General features: G+C 46.4%; 1 protein-coding gene across 2 annotated transcripts in view; it reads left to right on the top strand.

Moving 5' to 3' along the window:
- Window positions 1-14,326, top strand: part of FYN (FYN proto-oncogene, Src family tyrosine kinase) — a 316,221-nt gene that overhangs the window by 276,184 nt on the left and 25,711 nt on the right. The window contains exons 9-10 of one of the 2 annotated variants that reach the window (XM_068231316.1): window positions 33-188; window positions 5,906-6,085. In XM_068231316.1, the coding sequence (XP_068087417.1) occupies window positions 33-188; window positions 5,906-6,085 (336 nt within the window). The remainder of the gene's footprint in view (window positions 1-32; window positions 189-5,905; window positions 6,086-14,326) is intronic. The other variant, XM_068231315.1, reaches the window with a different exon arrangement.

Below are 14,326 nucleotides of genomic sequence, written 5' to 3'. Positions count from 1 at the left end.
TACATGTGTTTCATTGATCTCCTTTTCTATAGAGAAAGCTGATGGTTTGTGTTATAATTTAACAATGATTGCACGGAACTATGTCCCACAAACTAATGGATTGGCTAAAGATGCATTTGAAGTGTCACGAAGCACAATATTGCTGAAGCAGAGGCTCGGTCAGGGCTGTTTCGCTGAAGTGTGGTATGGTAAGGTTGATCATTTGCTCAGTTTAGGACACAGTAGAAAGAAATAAACACTTGTGAGACAGGAGTAGAAATTACACCATGCATCTGATTTACTGAAGTTCTCTGGGCTGAAGACGGTCAGGAAACTGAAGTAAATCTTTAAAGGATACTTGACCTCAGGCAAATCTTTCAGAGGTAAGCACATGTTCATGCCCAATTTTCTACTCTTAAAGGACATCTGAGACCAAAATGAAAACCATTGTTATAAACTTCATCCTTTTGTAGGATGGGTCCTCAATTCCCCCCCATCCGCCTCCTTTCCTCAGTTATAAATCCTGTAAGTAGGCCCTGACTAATAATAGTCATGACCTTGGAACCTGATGTAATGGCTCCTGCGCATGTGCAGTAGCCTCCTTTCAAACGTGCTGGCGGCGATGTCCTTGGTGCTGGCAGATTTCCCATAGCCTGCAAAAGGATGACATTTATAACAAAAATATGTACTCCATTTAATATCCTTTAAAGCAGGACCTGAACTCGGAACTTCCTCTCTGCTCTAAAAGATAAGCAATAACCTTAACAGAAAAACAATTTTTTGCTAGAGCTGATACAGATACTGCAATAAATCTGCAGTGTGTCTACTTCCTTCTTTCATAGAAGCAGATGTAGGGTTAACATTATGTGTTTACAAAATGGCTGCTCTGCTGAGGCAGCCAGCTGACACAGCTGAGGGATGGAATTACAGCTGCGATTAGTCATAGACAGACTAAAATCTTTATTGTACATACAGGGTGTATTTCGCTATGTTTTCCTTCTGTCCTGTGCAAGAGTTCAGGTCCACTTTAAAGGGGAATGAATGGGGCAGGGAAGAGGAGGGAAAGGGAAGGTGATAGGAGGGAACATCGCTACAAGCCTGTCTCCTCCTGTCAGCAAATTTGACATTAGCCAAAAGTCTACATTTTCAAGGGAAGAATGAGGAGGAGAACAGACCGCACACAGATGGATGTGGATCTGTGCTTATCTTAGGTAGCTTTGCTTCTGGTCAGGTGTGCTTTGTACCTAGCCAGGATTTATAAAATATTGTCTGCTGTTAGGTGTTAGTAGTTAGCATCTCTTGCCTGAGCCATATCAGACACATATAAAGGAATACTGAAAGATTCAGGAATCAATGTTTGCTTATTTGCAGTTACATGCATAAACTTGTGGAAAGAATACCTCTAAATACATTTAAAACTGTGGAGATTCATTAACTGCTTCCAGACCACTCTAATTGCAATCTACACCTTGTTTGGGGCCTGTTATCTCTGCCAGGGCATAGATTTCATTGTCCCATCGCATGCTACCGACTATCACACCGCTTTCCTGCTGCTGCAGCCCACTGGCTCTGCTGTCCACTCGTCCTGTTGGTATGAGCTCAGTGAGTCGGTCAGGAGCCAATTGGCTTCTGACCCTGTGATCACTGTGAGGCAATCACATTGGCTCACAGGGATCACAGGGTCAGGAGCCAATGAAATCGGCTCCTGACGGCTCACGGAGCTCTGCTGTCATAGCGAAGGCAGAGCGAGTGGGCATCAGTGACGGGAGAGCAGCGTGAATGGTGAGAGCATCAGGTACGTGTAGTGTGACGCCAGTAAGCCCTGTTTTTTTCTACTAGTGGTTTCTGGTCCTTAAGGGGCCAGAGACTGCTGGTTAAGAAAGTTCTTTTTGTGGGTAAACATTACAAATCTGCAGTCGCTGTATCACTAACCTCTCAGCAACTTGTGCTATGGTCCCATATGACCCAGGTGAGTGTTGTTAACTTTGTCATGTAATAGCAGACAATTTTGAATGAATACAGGTCAGGTTTGCATCGTCACTTTTGGAAACCAGGCCCAGTATGCTTATACAAGAAACAATTGGCTTGTACATTATTTTGTCACTGTAGAAGTGCTCACAGGTGTTTACACTCATTTTTTTTTCACATGCACCAAAACTAAGATTAGCAGAAGGTTTACTTTCCAGATGGATAGAGACTGGGACACACTCCTGTGTCTCTGAAGGAAATCTTAAAAGATTATTTTATTAAAGGATACCCGACGTGACATGATGAGATAGACGTGTATGTACAGTGCCTAGCACACAAATAACTATGCTGTGTTCCTTTTTTCTTTCTCTGCCTGAAAAAGTTAAATATCAGGTATGTAAGTGGCTGACTCAGTCCTGACTCAGACAGGAAGTGACTACAGTGTGACCCTCACTGATAAGAAATTCTAACTATAAAACACTATAAAACACTATAAAAAGCAGAAAATGGCTTCTGAGAGCAAGAAAGAGAAAAAAATGGGAATTTCTTATCAGTGAGGGTTACACTGTAGTCACTTCCTGTCTGAGTCAGGACTGAGTCAGCCACTTACATACCTGATATTTCAGGCAGAGAAAGAAAAAAAGGAACACAGCATAGTTACCTGTGTGCTAGGCAATGTACATACCCATGTCTATCTCATCATGTCACATGTCACTTCGGGTATCCTTTAAAGTGAAACTAATCTAAACTTGTTTTTTTTTTTTAAGTCAGCCATGCGCAGTTAATAGTTGATTGTACAACAGCTAAGTAGTATGAGGTTCAGCTGGATTATTAGCCTGTTTATAGAAGTCCGCATGCTAAATAGAAGTGGCACATCGGGCTTGGAGCCCAATAATAAACTTAACATTCTACTACTTTTGGAATAGAATTAATGTACTATAAGCAGAATAAAATCTTCAATATGCTGTAAAACGCCCGTGCAAGCTCTAGCAAGCGGTCAGCAAATACATGGATGCAGCTGCTAGGTGGTCAATTCACCCCCTTTCAGTCTACCAGTGGTAAAGCGGACTTACTTCTGAGGTTTGTTTACAGAAATGCTAGTAACAGCATCTCTCTTCCAGTGCAACATACAAGCCTGCCATATTTGTGTCCTGCACTGCGGGACGTATGACAAGAACTGAATAATTGCAGTGTCCCACCCTGCAGGACTAATGAGTGGACAGGGTTAAAGTGAACCCGAAGTGAAAAAACTGATGAGATAAACAATTGTATCTATCCACCTACTCCTAAAAATGATAAAGATATCCCATGATTTTATTTTCTGTTTAAAAATTTACAAAATAGATTAAAACATTTTTTGAGAATCGCAACACTGACCCATTCACTGTAATGTATGAAATCTGCAGCACAGACCAGATGGTGTGCGATTGTACGTGCTGCGTTCCGATCGCACAGCCATCTGCACTAATTGATGTGAACGAGGCCTGAGTGTCCCAGAGCTAAAATACATGAACTATTGACCTTTTTTAATCTATCCTCTGCTCTAAGAAGAGTGGAAACAAGGGAAAAGTTCTGGAAGACCTTGTGGTTTTCCAGAGAATCGCAATTAAAGTGACAGCAGGAAAAACATTTTTAAATGTGGTACAATGCCAGATTTTACAGCTCGATCGATTAACCTGTTTATGGGTTGTTAAAATACAGAACCTGCCATGTAAGGTTCTCTCTTATTGCTGCATGAATTGGCAGGTGATAGGGTTAATCATTCACCTGCCTACCCATAGTACGTTAGATGTCAGAAACTCTGCGCTCTCCATCTGCAAGACAGCCATGACCATTTCCCACCAAACTCTTCCAAAGCTCTGTGGCCACCCCCATCTGCTTGTCTCTGCCTGCCTCAGCTTGGAAGCCTAATTGACTGGCTGCAGCAATGCAGAGGGGGTGGCCACAAAGCTTTGTAAGAGTTTGGGAAAAAATTTTATATAGGTAGGCCTCATTTCAAGCAGGTTACCCTCACCACCCACCGATCCTTGCAGCAGTTAGGCTACGTTTCCACTGTAGTGTGAAATTTCCGCATCCAAAAAAATCGTCAGTGATTTTTTTAATTGGCAAAAATTTGCATATAAATGTGTACTCGTTTTATGCATATTTTCATATGCGAAAATTTGCATTAGTCAACTTTAACATAACCATGAGTGCTGACAACTTCCTTTAACCATGCATTTAATGCAAATGTTTGCACAAATAACACAAACATTTGCATTGCTATCCAATGCCATTGCAAAGCATTATACACAAATCGCGGCCAATATGCGTAAAATATCCCCAAAAATTAAGCTTTTAAAAACTCCTATTAAATGGAAATGGCCCCATTCACTACCATTTTGTAACGATTGGTGTCAGCACGCAGAGCGAATCTGATTATTGGTGATCTGCAGTATCACCAAGAATGCATATATATACCTGATTATTGATGATCTGCAGAATCACCGATAATACAGATATATTGCTAACCTCTGGACACCTATTGGTATGTGAGTGTTTGGTGTAACAGTAGTACTTTGAGTGATGCACCTGCTGAGCAGGTGATAATAGGCAGTAAAGGAATACTGCTCTTGAGGGCACAAGAACCTTCCAGCAGCCTGAGACTCTCCAAGGGGTGGAGTCAGGCTGGAGGTAGGAAGGACCAGAGAAGGAGTGACACCTGAAGGTGGATGTCACTATCTGATCTGGAGACTATCTCTTAAGAGGAGAGATAGCTCTCGAGGTCGGGCACGCCTGGTCGGCAACACACGGACAGATAAAGTACAAGGACAGAGAAGGCTGATTTGGTATCCAAGGCAAGCAGGGTCTGGCAACGGAATATCAGATATGCGAGGTACCGAATCAGAGATCAGAGGGATAGTCAGGAAAGCAGTAAGTCATAACAGATATCAACAATGCCTAGTCTGGGTGTGAGGTCCTTGGTCTCTACACCCTGGAACTAGTCTGATGAATAACAGATAGCTAACACAAGTCCCCTAGTCTGGTGTGAGGTCCGTGGTCTCTACACCCTGGAACTAGTCTGAAATATAACAGATTGATAACACAAGTTCCCTAGTCTGGGTGTGAGGTCCGTGGTCTCTACACCCTGGAACTAGTCTAAGCATAAACAGAATAACAGTACAAGTAATCTGGCTCAGTGTGAATTCCCAGGCCCACCTGGTTCAAACACATTGTTGGATCTGACTAAGGTCTGAGTGCTTCCACGTAGTGTTCGCAACGGCAGACAACTTGAGACTGGCCAGCAGTAACTATATATGGAGTAGTGCTCTCCGGCACCGCCCCTAATTGATCAACCAATAGTAACCTGCTCTGGAGTCAGCTGATCGGCGTGATCAGCTGATCTCTCCTTGCCCAGTATAAGAGTTCTGCCTCTCAGCGCGCGCGCGTGTATTCCTAAGCCTGTGTGCACTAACAGACTCAGCCACACCAGACACACGCTGCCGCGTGCAAACCGCCGCACTGGACGCGAAACCAGCCGCCTTACTGATGTTACATGCGGCGGCTTTTCCGCGTTCTGCCCTGTTACCAGACGCACGCTTCCGCGTGCAACCCGCCGCATTGGACGTGGAATCAGCCGCCTCCTTAGCAGCACACGCGGCGGCTTTTCCGCGTTCTCTCACACATTTGTTGCTAAACTAATGCGAATTTTCTATGCAAAAAATCTAATACAAAACGCACAAGTAGAAACCTAGCCTAATAGAGAGCCTTACATTGCAGGCTCATGCACAGTTTGTAGTGGGTTCCAGGCCTTATGGTTCAATGACCACACTGAATTATTCAATACCTCTTGCGTTCTAATGAAACACAACTTTATATGCTACAAGCCATAGATGAGCCACAGTATGGCAACTCAGATTTTGCTTAGCCTTTGTTATATGACATTAAGATATGCTTGTTTGTATTTCCCTACTTGCAGGTACATGGAATGGAAATACCAAGGTGGCAATAAAGACTCTGAAACCAGGAACCATGTCTCCCGAGTCTTTTCTGGAAGAAGCTCAGATTATGAAGAAGTTGAAACACGATAAACTGGTGCAGCTGTACGCAGTGGTCTCTGAGGAGCCCATCTACATTGTCACTGAGTATATGAGTAAAGGTCAGTAGTACTGTTGCTAATCACTGTTGCCTTGCTTACACACTATCATGTACTTTTACTGCAGGTTGATAAAATGTGAAGATGGGAGGAAAGAACTGACATTTGAACATCCTGACACTTTTAAAAAAAATTATAGCCGGCTGTATATGAAAGTGGAAAGGGTTGTTTTTTTTATTTATTTATTTTTTATACGGCCTGTGAAAAGGCAGGCCATCAAGGACTGAAAGTGCAACAAACCATCAGACACAAGCATAGTAGCTGCCGCAACCATCGGCACTGGGTGCTAACAGAAGTGGTTTTGTAGGGCGATTATTGACACGTTGTTGCGCACTTTTGTGTACCACACCTATTTTTGTTTGTGCCCAACCTAAAACCTGATGCTACACCTTATAAATGTGCACACTCCCCCAGGTAGATCATTAGACTTTGGCCACTGTTTGCAAAAACAGTTGAATATGCCAGTGGAGGAACCTGTACAGGTGAGTACTGAAAATTGTGACTGCTGCTGGGGACAGAATTGGGTGCCTATGTGACTGTTGCTGAGGAGAGAATTAAGTGCCCATGTAACTGCTGTATAGAGGGCAACTGGGTGTCTGTGTCACCGCAACTGTGGGGGATTGGGTAACTGTAGCTGGAGGCGATTAGGTTTCTGTGTGACTACTGCTGAGGGATTGGATGCCTCTGTAACTGCGGGTTGGGGTGGGGTATTGGGAGGGGTCTGAGTGACTGCTGCTGAGGGGATTGAATGCCTGTGTGCTACTGCGGGAGGGGGGGTATTGATGCCTCTGTAACTGTTGGTTGGGGTATGGGATGTGCTATAGCGGGGGGGGGGGGCGGTGGGTATTAACGCCTCGGTGTCTATATCCCTGTGTGACTGCTGCTGAAGGCAGCATGTATTTGCTGGTTTGGGATGCAGGCAGAAAAGGTTTAAAGGAGTTATCAGGCACATTAATGAATATGAGGTTTACTCACCCAGAGCTCTCTTCAGCCCCTTGCAGCCGACTGTCCCACGCCGACCGCTCCGCTCCCTGCCGTTCCCACGGTCTCTGGGCTCGGTATTCATTGACAGCGGCTCTTCGCGCAGCCGCAGTATACCGAGCCCAGAGACCGTGGGAACGGCGGGAAGCAGTGCGGTCGGCGTGGGACAGTCGGCTGCAAGGGGCTGGAGAGAGCTCCGGGTGAGTAAACCTCATATTCATTAATTTGCCTGATAACTCCTTTAAGACTAAATGGGACCCAAGACAAGATAGCAGTTGTTGCCCACCGCTAATGGTTACCTGGCTTCTTTTGTAAGATTTGGTGGTGGCTAGCATCCACCAGGGCCCTAGACTCTCCCCAGGCTTAGGAAACTGCCTAGGCTTGCCTTGTGGATGATGAAGCCATTTCCAGCAGTGGTCGCAAAGACGTGACTGGAGTGATTAGGGCAGAAACCAGACTAATTTCAAGTAGATAGGAGGAGAGAGACCAGTCAGTATTGTGAAATGGAATTTTTACCTGCATTAAATTATGCTGTTCTAAAAGCCTCCTAGAATTGTAAAAGATTCTTCAGTATAGCAGAAGCCATTAAATAGCAGATACACTTTAGAATTCAAAAATGTAGCATTATGCACTTAGGCTGCATTCATAGCATGTCTACAATACATTGAATGGACCACTGCAGAAGTAAACATAGCTACAGAAGTACTTGGGAATACTGGGAAATCATTGTCATAGTAGCAGAGGTTGAAGTCAAACAGCAGCTGCAAAATCAATTGATGTTATAATGGATGTATACAAACATACAGTCTTACTAACCTAATACCTCCTGTACAGAATAATCCTATATTGCAGTGTGTGCAATTAAGAACGCTTGCTTTTAACATATAGTAATGTTTGTTGAAGAGAATAGTGGTGTGCGAAGGGTAATGCATCAAATTTCCTGTACATGTTTTATCAACACACTCTGACTAGAAGATATTTAAAGTACAGTGAGAAAATTTGAAGCCTACCTGAATTGGCCCTAATTTACCAAACAGTGGTATGATTGCCCAGCAATTTTAGTGATGCTAATGCTGAGGGAGCAGTGCCCATTAACCTAGTAGCGCAGATCTATGTGCGGTCGGATTCGCAGAGCCCGGCTGTGTGGTGTGCAATAACCCATAGCAGGGCAGTACCACATCCTCAGCGATGCTAGGAACAGGAGTGGGTCTGCACAATCCTCAAAATTAAAGGACAACTACCAAGTTACAAGTTAACTAAAATTCTAAATGCCACATTTCCAGTAATTACTTGCAAATAGCAATACAAAGGATTTTTTTCATCTTTTTATGTTTTATGTGAATAAAAAAAGGACATTTACAGAAAACAGTTTTCACTGTGGGCATTACTATGGAGGACTACGTCCAGCACATCCAGCATACAGAAACAGCAGAAACAGACCTTACTAACAGTAACCCTGTGATAGAAATGTGTTCAGAATGATAGAAGAAATATAGCATCAAATAGTGTTTAAATAACGAATGAGTTGTTCTTGTGTCTCTGTCTGCCTCACGCAGTGAGCAAGTAAACAGAAATTGCAGCCAGAAAGAGCTCATTCTGAATGGTGGTGCAAGCATGCAAGTATGGGAATGAAGTACAGCTCCCTCTCTTCAGATCCTTTCTCTGTAGCTGAACAATCTCTCAGCTGTTCTCATATGATCTGTGAGAAAGCTGTGTGTGCGGGTGCGTGCGTGGGCATTGCAGAAACAAACAGTAAATCATTCCTCAGTGAATAGTGACAGAGAAGTGGCACTTATCTACATAGTACAGCTCTGCCCCCCACGACGACTTTGTTACAAACAGCTGATACACAAGGTAACCCTTTCACACAGGCTGTGATCAGAGACTTCAGAAAAGCTTTTCATTGTCTTAAAGCTATATAGGTATGAGGGGTTTACAGAATTATTTTGATAGTTCCTCTTTAAAGGAGAACCGAGGTGACATGATGAGATAGACATGTGTATGTACAGTGCCTAGCACACAAATAACTATGCTGTGTTATTTTTTTTTCTCTGCCTGAAAAAGTTTAACAGGTATGCAAGTGACAGTTTCTTCCTGGTCGGACTGGGTCAGATTATAGCATAACCCTCACTAAGTAATTACAGCCATAAAACACTTTCCTGTCTGTAAATAGCTTCTGAGAGTAGGAAAGAGATTAAAAAAAGGTCAATAATTCATAGATTTGAGTTCTGACATACTTCAATGAAGGTGTCATTGAGCAGAGACAATGAAACAGTAAAAACTGAAAAACTAGATTTAAATATAAAATTAAACTCTGGGATATCTACTGAGGAAAGATAGAATTGTGTTTCTCATCAGTGTATTTTACCGTTGGGCGAACAGTGTTTGCCACTGTTCGGGTTCTGCAGAACATCACCCTGTTCGGGTGATGTTCGAGTTCGGCCGAACACCTGATGGTGTTCGACCAAACTGTTCGGCCATATGGCCGAACTAAGAGCGCATGGCCGAACGTTACCCGAACGTTCGGCTAGCGCTGTGATTGGCCGAACAGGTCACGTGGTTCGGACCCGAACGCGCTCTGATTGGCCGAACGGGTCACGTGGTTCGGGTAAATAAATACCCGATCCACGTCATTTCTCCGCCATTTGTCTGTGGGTTTAGCTTTGGGTAGGCAGGCAAGGTAGTTCTCTCTCCAGCCAGGCTAGCCAGGGTCCCCCGGTCATTGTGTCGCTGCTGGGAGTAGTAGTACACCGCTCACCCACACTATATAGCATTGTGTTTACTGCCACTCTGTGTGTCTGCTGGGAACAGTAGTACACCGCTCACCCTGTAGAGCATTGTGCTCTGTGTCGCTGCTGGGAATAGTAGTACACCGCTCACCCACACTATATAGCATTGTGTTTACTGCCACTCTGTCTCTGCTGGGAACAGTAGTACACCGCTCACCCTGTATAGCATTGTGCTCTGTGTCGCTGCTGGGAACAGTAGTACACCGCTCACCCACACTATATAGCATTGTGTTTACTGCCACTCTGTGTGTCTGCTGGTAACAGTAGTACACCGCTCACCCTGTATAGCATTGTGCTTTGTGTTGCTGCTGGGAATAGTAGTACACCGCTCACCCACACTATATAGCATTGTGTTTACTGCCACTCTGTGTGTCTGCTGGGAACAGTAGTACACCGCTCACCCTGTATAGCATTTTGCTCTGTGTCACTGCTGGGAACAGTAGTACACCGCTCACCCACACTATATAGCATTGTGTTTACTGCCACTCTGTGTCTCTGCTGGGAACAGTAGTACACCGCTCACCCACACTATATAGCATTGTGTTTACTGCCACTCTGTGTGTCTGCTGGGAACAGTAGTACACCGCTCACCCACACTATATAGAATTGTGTTTACTGCCACTCTGTGTGTCTGCTGGGAACAGTAGTACACCGCTCACCCTGTATAGCATTTTGCTCTGTGTCGCTGCTGGGAACAGTAGTACACCGCTCACCCACACTATATAGCATTGTGTTTACTGCCACTCTGTGTCTCTGCTGGGAACAGTAGTACACCGCTCACCCACACTATATAACATTGTGTTTACTGCCACTCTGTGTGTCTGCTGGGAACAGTAGTACACCGCTCACCCTGTATAGCATTTTGCTCTGTGTCGCTGCTGGGAACAGTAGTACACCGCTCACCCACACTATATAGCATTGTGTTTACTGCCACTCTGTGTGTCTGCTGGGAACAGTAGTACACCGCTCACCCTGTATAGCATTGTGCTTTGTGTCGCTGCTGGGAATAGTAGTACACCGCTCACCCACACTATAGCATTGTGTTTACTGCCACTCTGTGTCTCTGCTGGGAACAGTAGTACACCACTCACCCTGTATAGCATTGTGCTCTGTGTCGCTGCTGGGAACAGTAGTACACCGCTCACCCACACTATATAGCATTGTGTTTACTGCCACTCTGTGTGTCTGCTGGGAACAGTAGTACACCGCTCACCCTGTATAGCATTGTGCTTTGTGTCGCTGCTGGGAATAGTAGTACACCGCTCACCCACACTATAGCATTGTGTTTACTGCCACTCTGTGTCTCTGCTGGGAACAGTAGTACACCGCTCACCCTGTATAGCATTGTGCTCTGTGTCGCTGCTGGGAACAGTAGTACACCGCTCACCCACACTATATAGCATTGTGTTTACTGCCACTCTGTGTGTCTGCTGGGAACAGTAGTACACCGCTCACCCTGTATAGCATTGTGCTCTGTGTCGCTGCTGGGAACAGTAGTACACCGCTCACCCACACTATATAGAATTGTGTTTACTGCCACTCTGTGTGTCTGCTGGGAACAGTAGTACACCGCTCACCCTGTATAGCATTGTGCTCTATGTCGCTGCTGGGAACAGTAGTACACCGCTCACCCGCCACTGTATAGCATTTCTGTACTGCCACTGTACTGCTGCCAGTCAGCGTGTACTTTAAGGATAAGTGAAATGAAGAAGAAATCCTGTGAAAGAGGGAGGGGCAAGGGAAGAGGTGTTCCCCCTGACGGTTCACGTACAGGCCACAGTGGAGCACCGAAGAAAACCCACTCAATACCGCCCATGTTGTCCAGGAAATTAACCCTCACAAATCCAAAAGAACAGGACCAGATAATTAATTGGATGACCTCTCAAGCGTCCAGCAGTGGGTTAAGCAGCACCAGCACATCACGCACGAGGTCCGAGTCCTCAGCCAGTTACAAGGAGCCAGTGGGCACAAAGCTGACACAACCGGCAGCAACACCACGCACACAACTGCCAAATAACCAGTCCGAAGAATTTCCTCAGGACACAATGGGGTATTCGCAGGAGCTATTCCCAGCCCAACAAACTTCCACCTTTCAAAGGTCAATGGAACAGCCAGAAATTTTGTGCCCGGATTCACAACCATTGACTGTGGGAAATGCACCGCGCACTGAAATGCAAGGCGAGTCCGAGGAGGACTTTGAAACCCAAATCCCAGAGCAAGTTGGGCAGGAGGGGTTTCAATTGCAGGAGGTCGGCTGAGAAGATCTTGAAGACGACGTTGGAGTGTGCTGCGCAGAGGTTGTTGTGGGGAGCTCTACTCCACGGCAGCGGCCCACAATCACATATGACGAGTTTGAGGAGATGGAAGAGGAGGAGGGTATGGACAATGTTGACAGAGACCCAGATTTTGTATGTGAAGGAGAACATCGCCGTCGTAGCAGCACAGATGAGTCTGTTGAAGAACCCACTGCTGCACGAGTTCGCCTTGTGCCACAAGGTAGGCGGCGCGAAATTTCAGGCACCACAAGCGTGGAAGTTCAAGTGAGACGCAAAAGAGGCGCAAACAGAAATCGCCAGCAAGGCAGGTGCTCCAAAGTCTGGCCTTTCTTTGAAGACTGCAGTGAGGATGGTACCATGGTGATTTGCAAGGTGTGCAAGACCCGCCTGAGCAGGGGGAAACATATTAACAACCTCTCCACCACCAGCATGACCCGCCACATGGTATCCAAACATCCCACTCTGTGGCCGCCAGGACAGGGTATCAGCAACACTGCCTCCCTTGGGGTCACCAGACTCACCACCAGACCCTCCTCAGCAGCAGCAGTAGCCCAGCCATTGCGTGGTTCACAACAACATTCACAAACCTCAAACGACGCTGACACTGTCACTTTCCGGAATAGTGCTCTTGAGGTCTCCCAGTCATCAAACACAAAAACCAACAGCCGTTCAGTGTGCAGCCCTACGGTTCAGTTGTCTGTCTCGGAGATGCTTGAGCGCAAGAGGAAATTGCCAGCAAATGACCCCCGGGCCGTGGCACTAACAGCCAGCATAGCCAAGCTTCTGGCCTGCGAAATGCTGCCATATCGAGTGGTGGAGACAAACAGCTTCAAGGGCATGATGTCAGTGGCCATCCCACGTTTCCCAGCCGCTCCCACTTTGCGCGCTCTGCAGTGCCTGAGTTGCATGAGCACGTGGTCAGCAAAATAACCCGAAGCTTGAAGAATGCCGTTGCCTGCAAGGTTCACCTCACCACTGACACCTGGACGAGTGCGTTCGGCCAGGGTCGATACATCTCCCTTACCGCGCACTGGGTGAACCTTGTGGAGCCTGGCAGCGATTCCTCACCTGCTACGGCGCGGGTGTTGCCCACGCCGCAAACAGCTGCACCGCCGTCCCTCCCACTGGATAACAACAGCTGCACCTACCTCTCTGACTCCTTCTCCTCCAACGCATCTCAAAGCTGTACCTCATCCGGAAACGCTAACCCAGCAGCAGTAGGATCGTGGAAGCAGTGCAGCACAGCTGTTGGCATGCGTCAGCAAGCGTTGCTGAAGCTGATCTGCCTTGGGGATAAGCAGCACACAGGGGAGGAAATTTGGAGGGGAATAAAGGAACAGACGGATTTGTGGCTGGCACCGCTGGACCTGAAACCGGGCATGGTTGTGTGTGATAATGGGAGTAATCTCATTCGCGCTTTAAGGTTGGCTAAGCTGACACACATCCCTTGCCTGGTGCACGTGATGAACCTAGTAGTTCAGTGGTTCCTGAGGACATACCCAGGCGTGGCCGATCTTCTGTTGAAGGTGCGACGAGTGGCCAAACATTGTAGAAATTCCAGTACTGCTTCGGGGGCACTCGCCAAGATGCAGGAGCGCTTCAATCTCCCCCACCATCGCTTGCTGTGTGATGTCCCTACGCGCTGGAATTCTACGCTGCACATGCTAGCCCGCTTTTGCGAGCAGAAGAGTGCAGTGGTCCAGTACATGACGGCGCAGTACCGAGGCGCATCCGGACAGCTGCCAAGCTTCTGTGGATCCGATTGGGCCAACATGTTGGACCTCTGCCAAGTCCTCCAAAATTTTGAGCAATCCACGTTGCTTGTGAGCAGTGACAAATCTTCAGTCAGCATTACCATACCACTGCTGTGTTTACTGAAGAAGTCAATGTTGAAAATCAAGGAAACAGCTGTCATGATGCAACTGGGGGAATCTGAAGGAGAAAACGATCAGCGTGATGGTACCAACATCAGGCCATCTGCCTCAGGAAACGCTGGCCCCAGCAGCTATGACGAAGAAGAGGAGAAGGAACAGCTGGAGTTGGAGCAGGAATTTCATGCCACCACTGACGAGGGCCAGAGCGGTGCACGTTGGACTTCCACAATTCAGCGCGAATGGTCAGCAGAAGCAGACCAGGAAGAAGGTGACGACTATGATGCATCACAACAACTATCACAACGCTCACAAGTGGATGATGAG

This window comes from Hyperolius riggenbachi, chromosome 4 (genome assembly GCF_040937935.1).
Source record: "Hyperolius riggenbachi isolate aHypRig1 chromosome 4, aHypRig1.pri, whole genome shotgun sequence".
Classification (NCBI taxonomy): domain Eukaryota; kingdom Metazoa; phylum Chordata; class Amphibia; order Anura; family Hyperoliidae; genus Hyperolius; species Hyperolius riggenbachi.
This window is presented reverse-complemented; position numbering and strand designations above follow the sequence as displayed.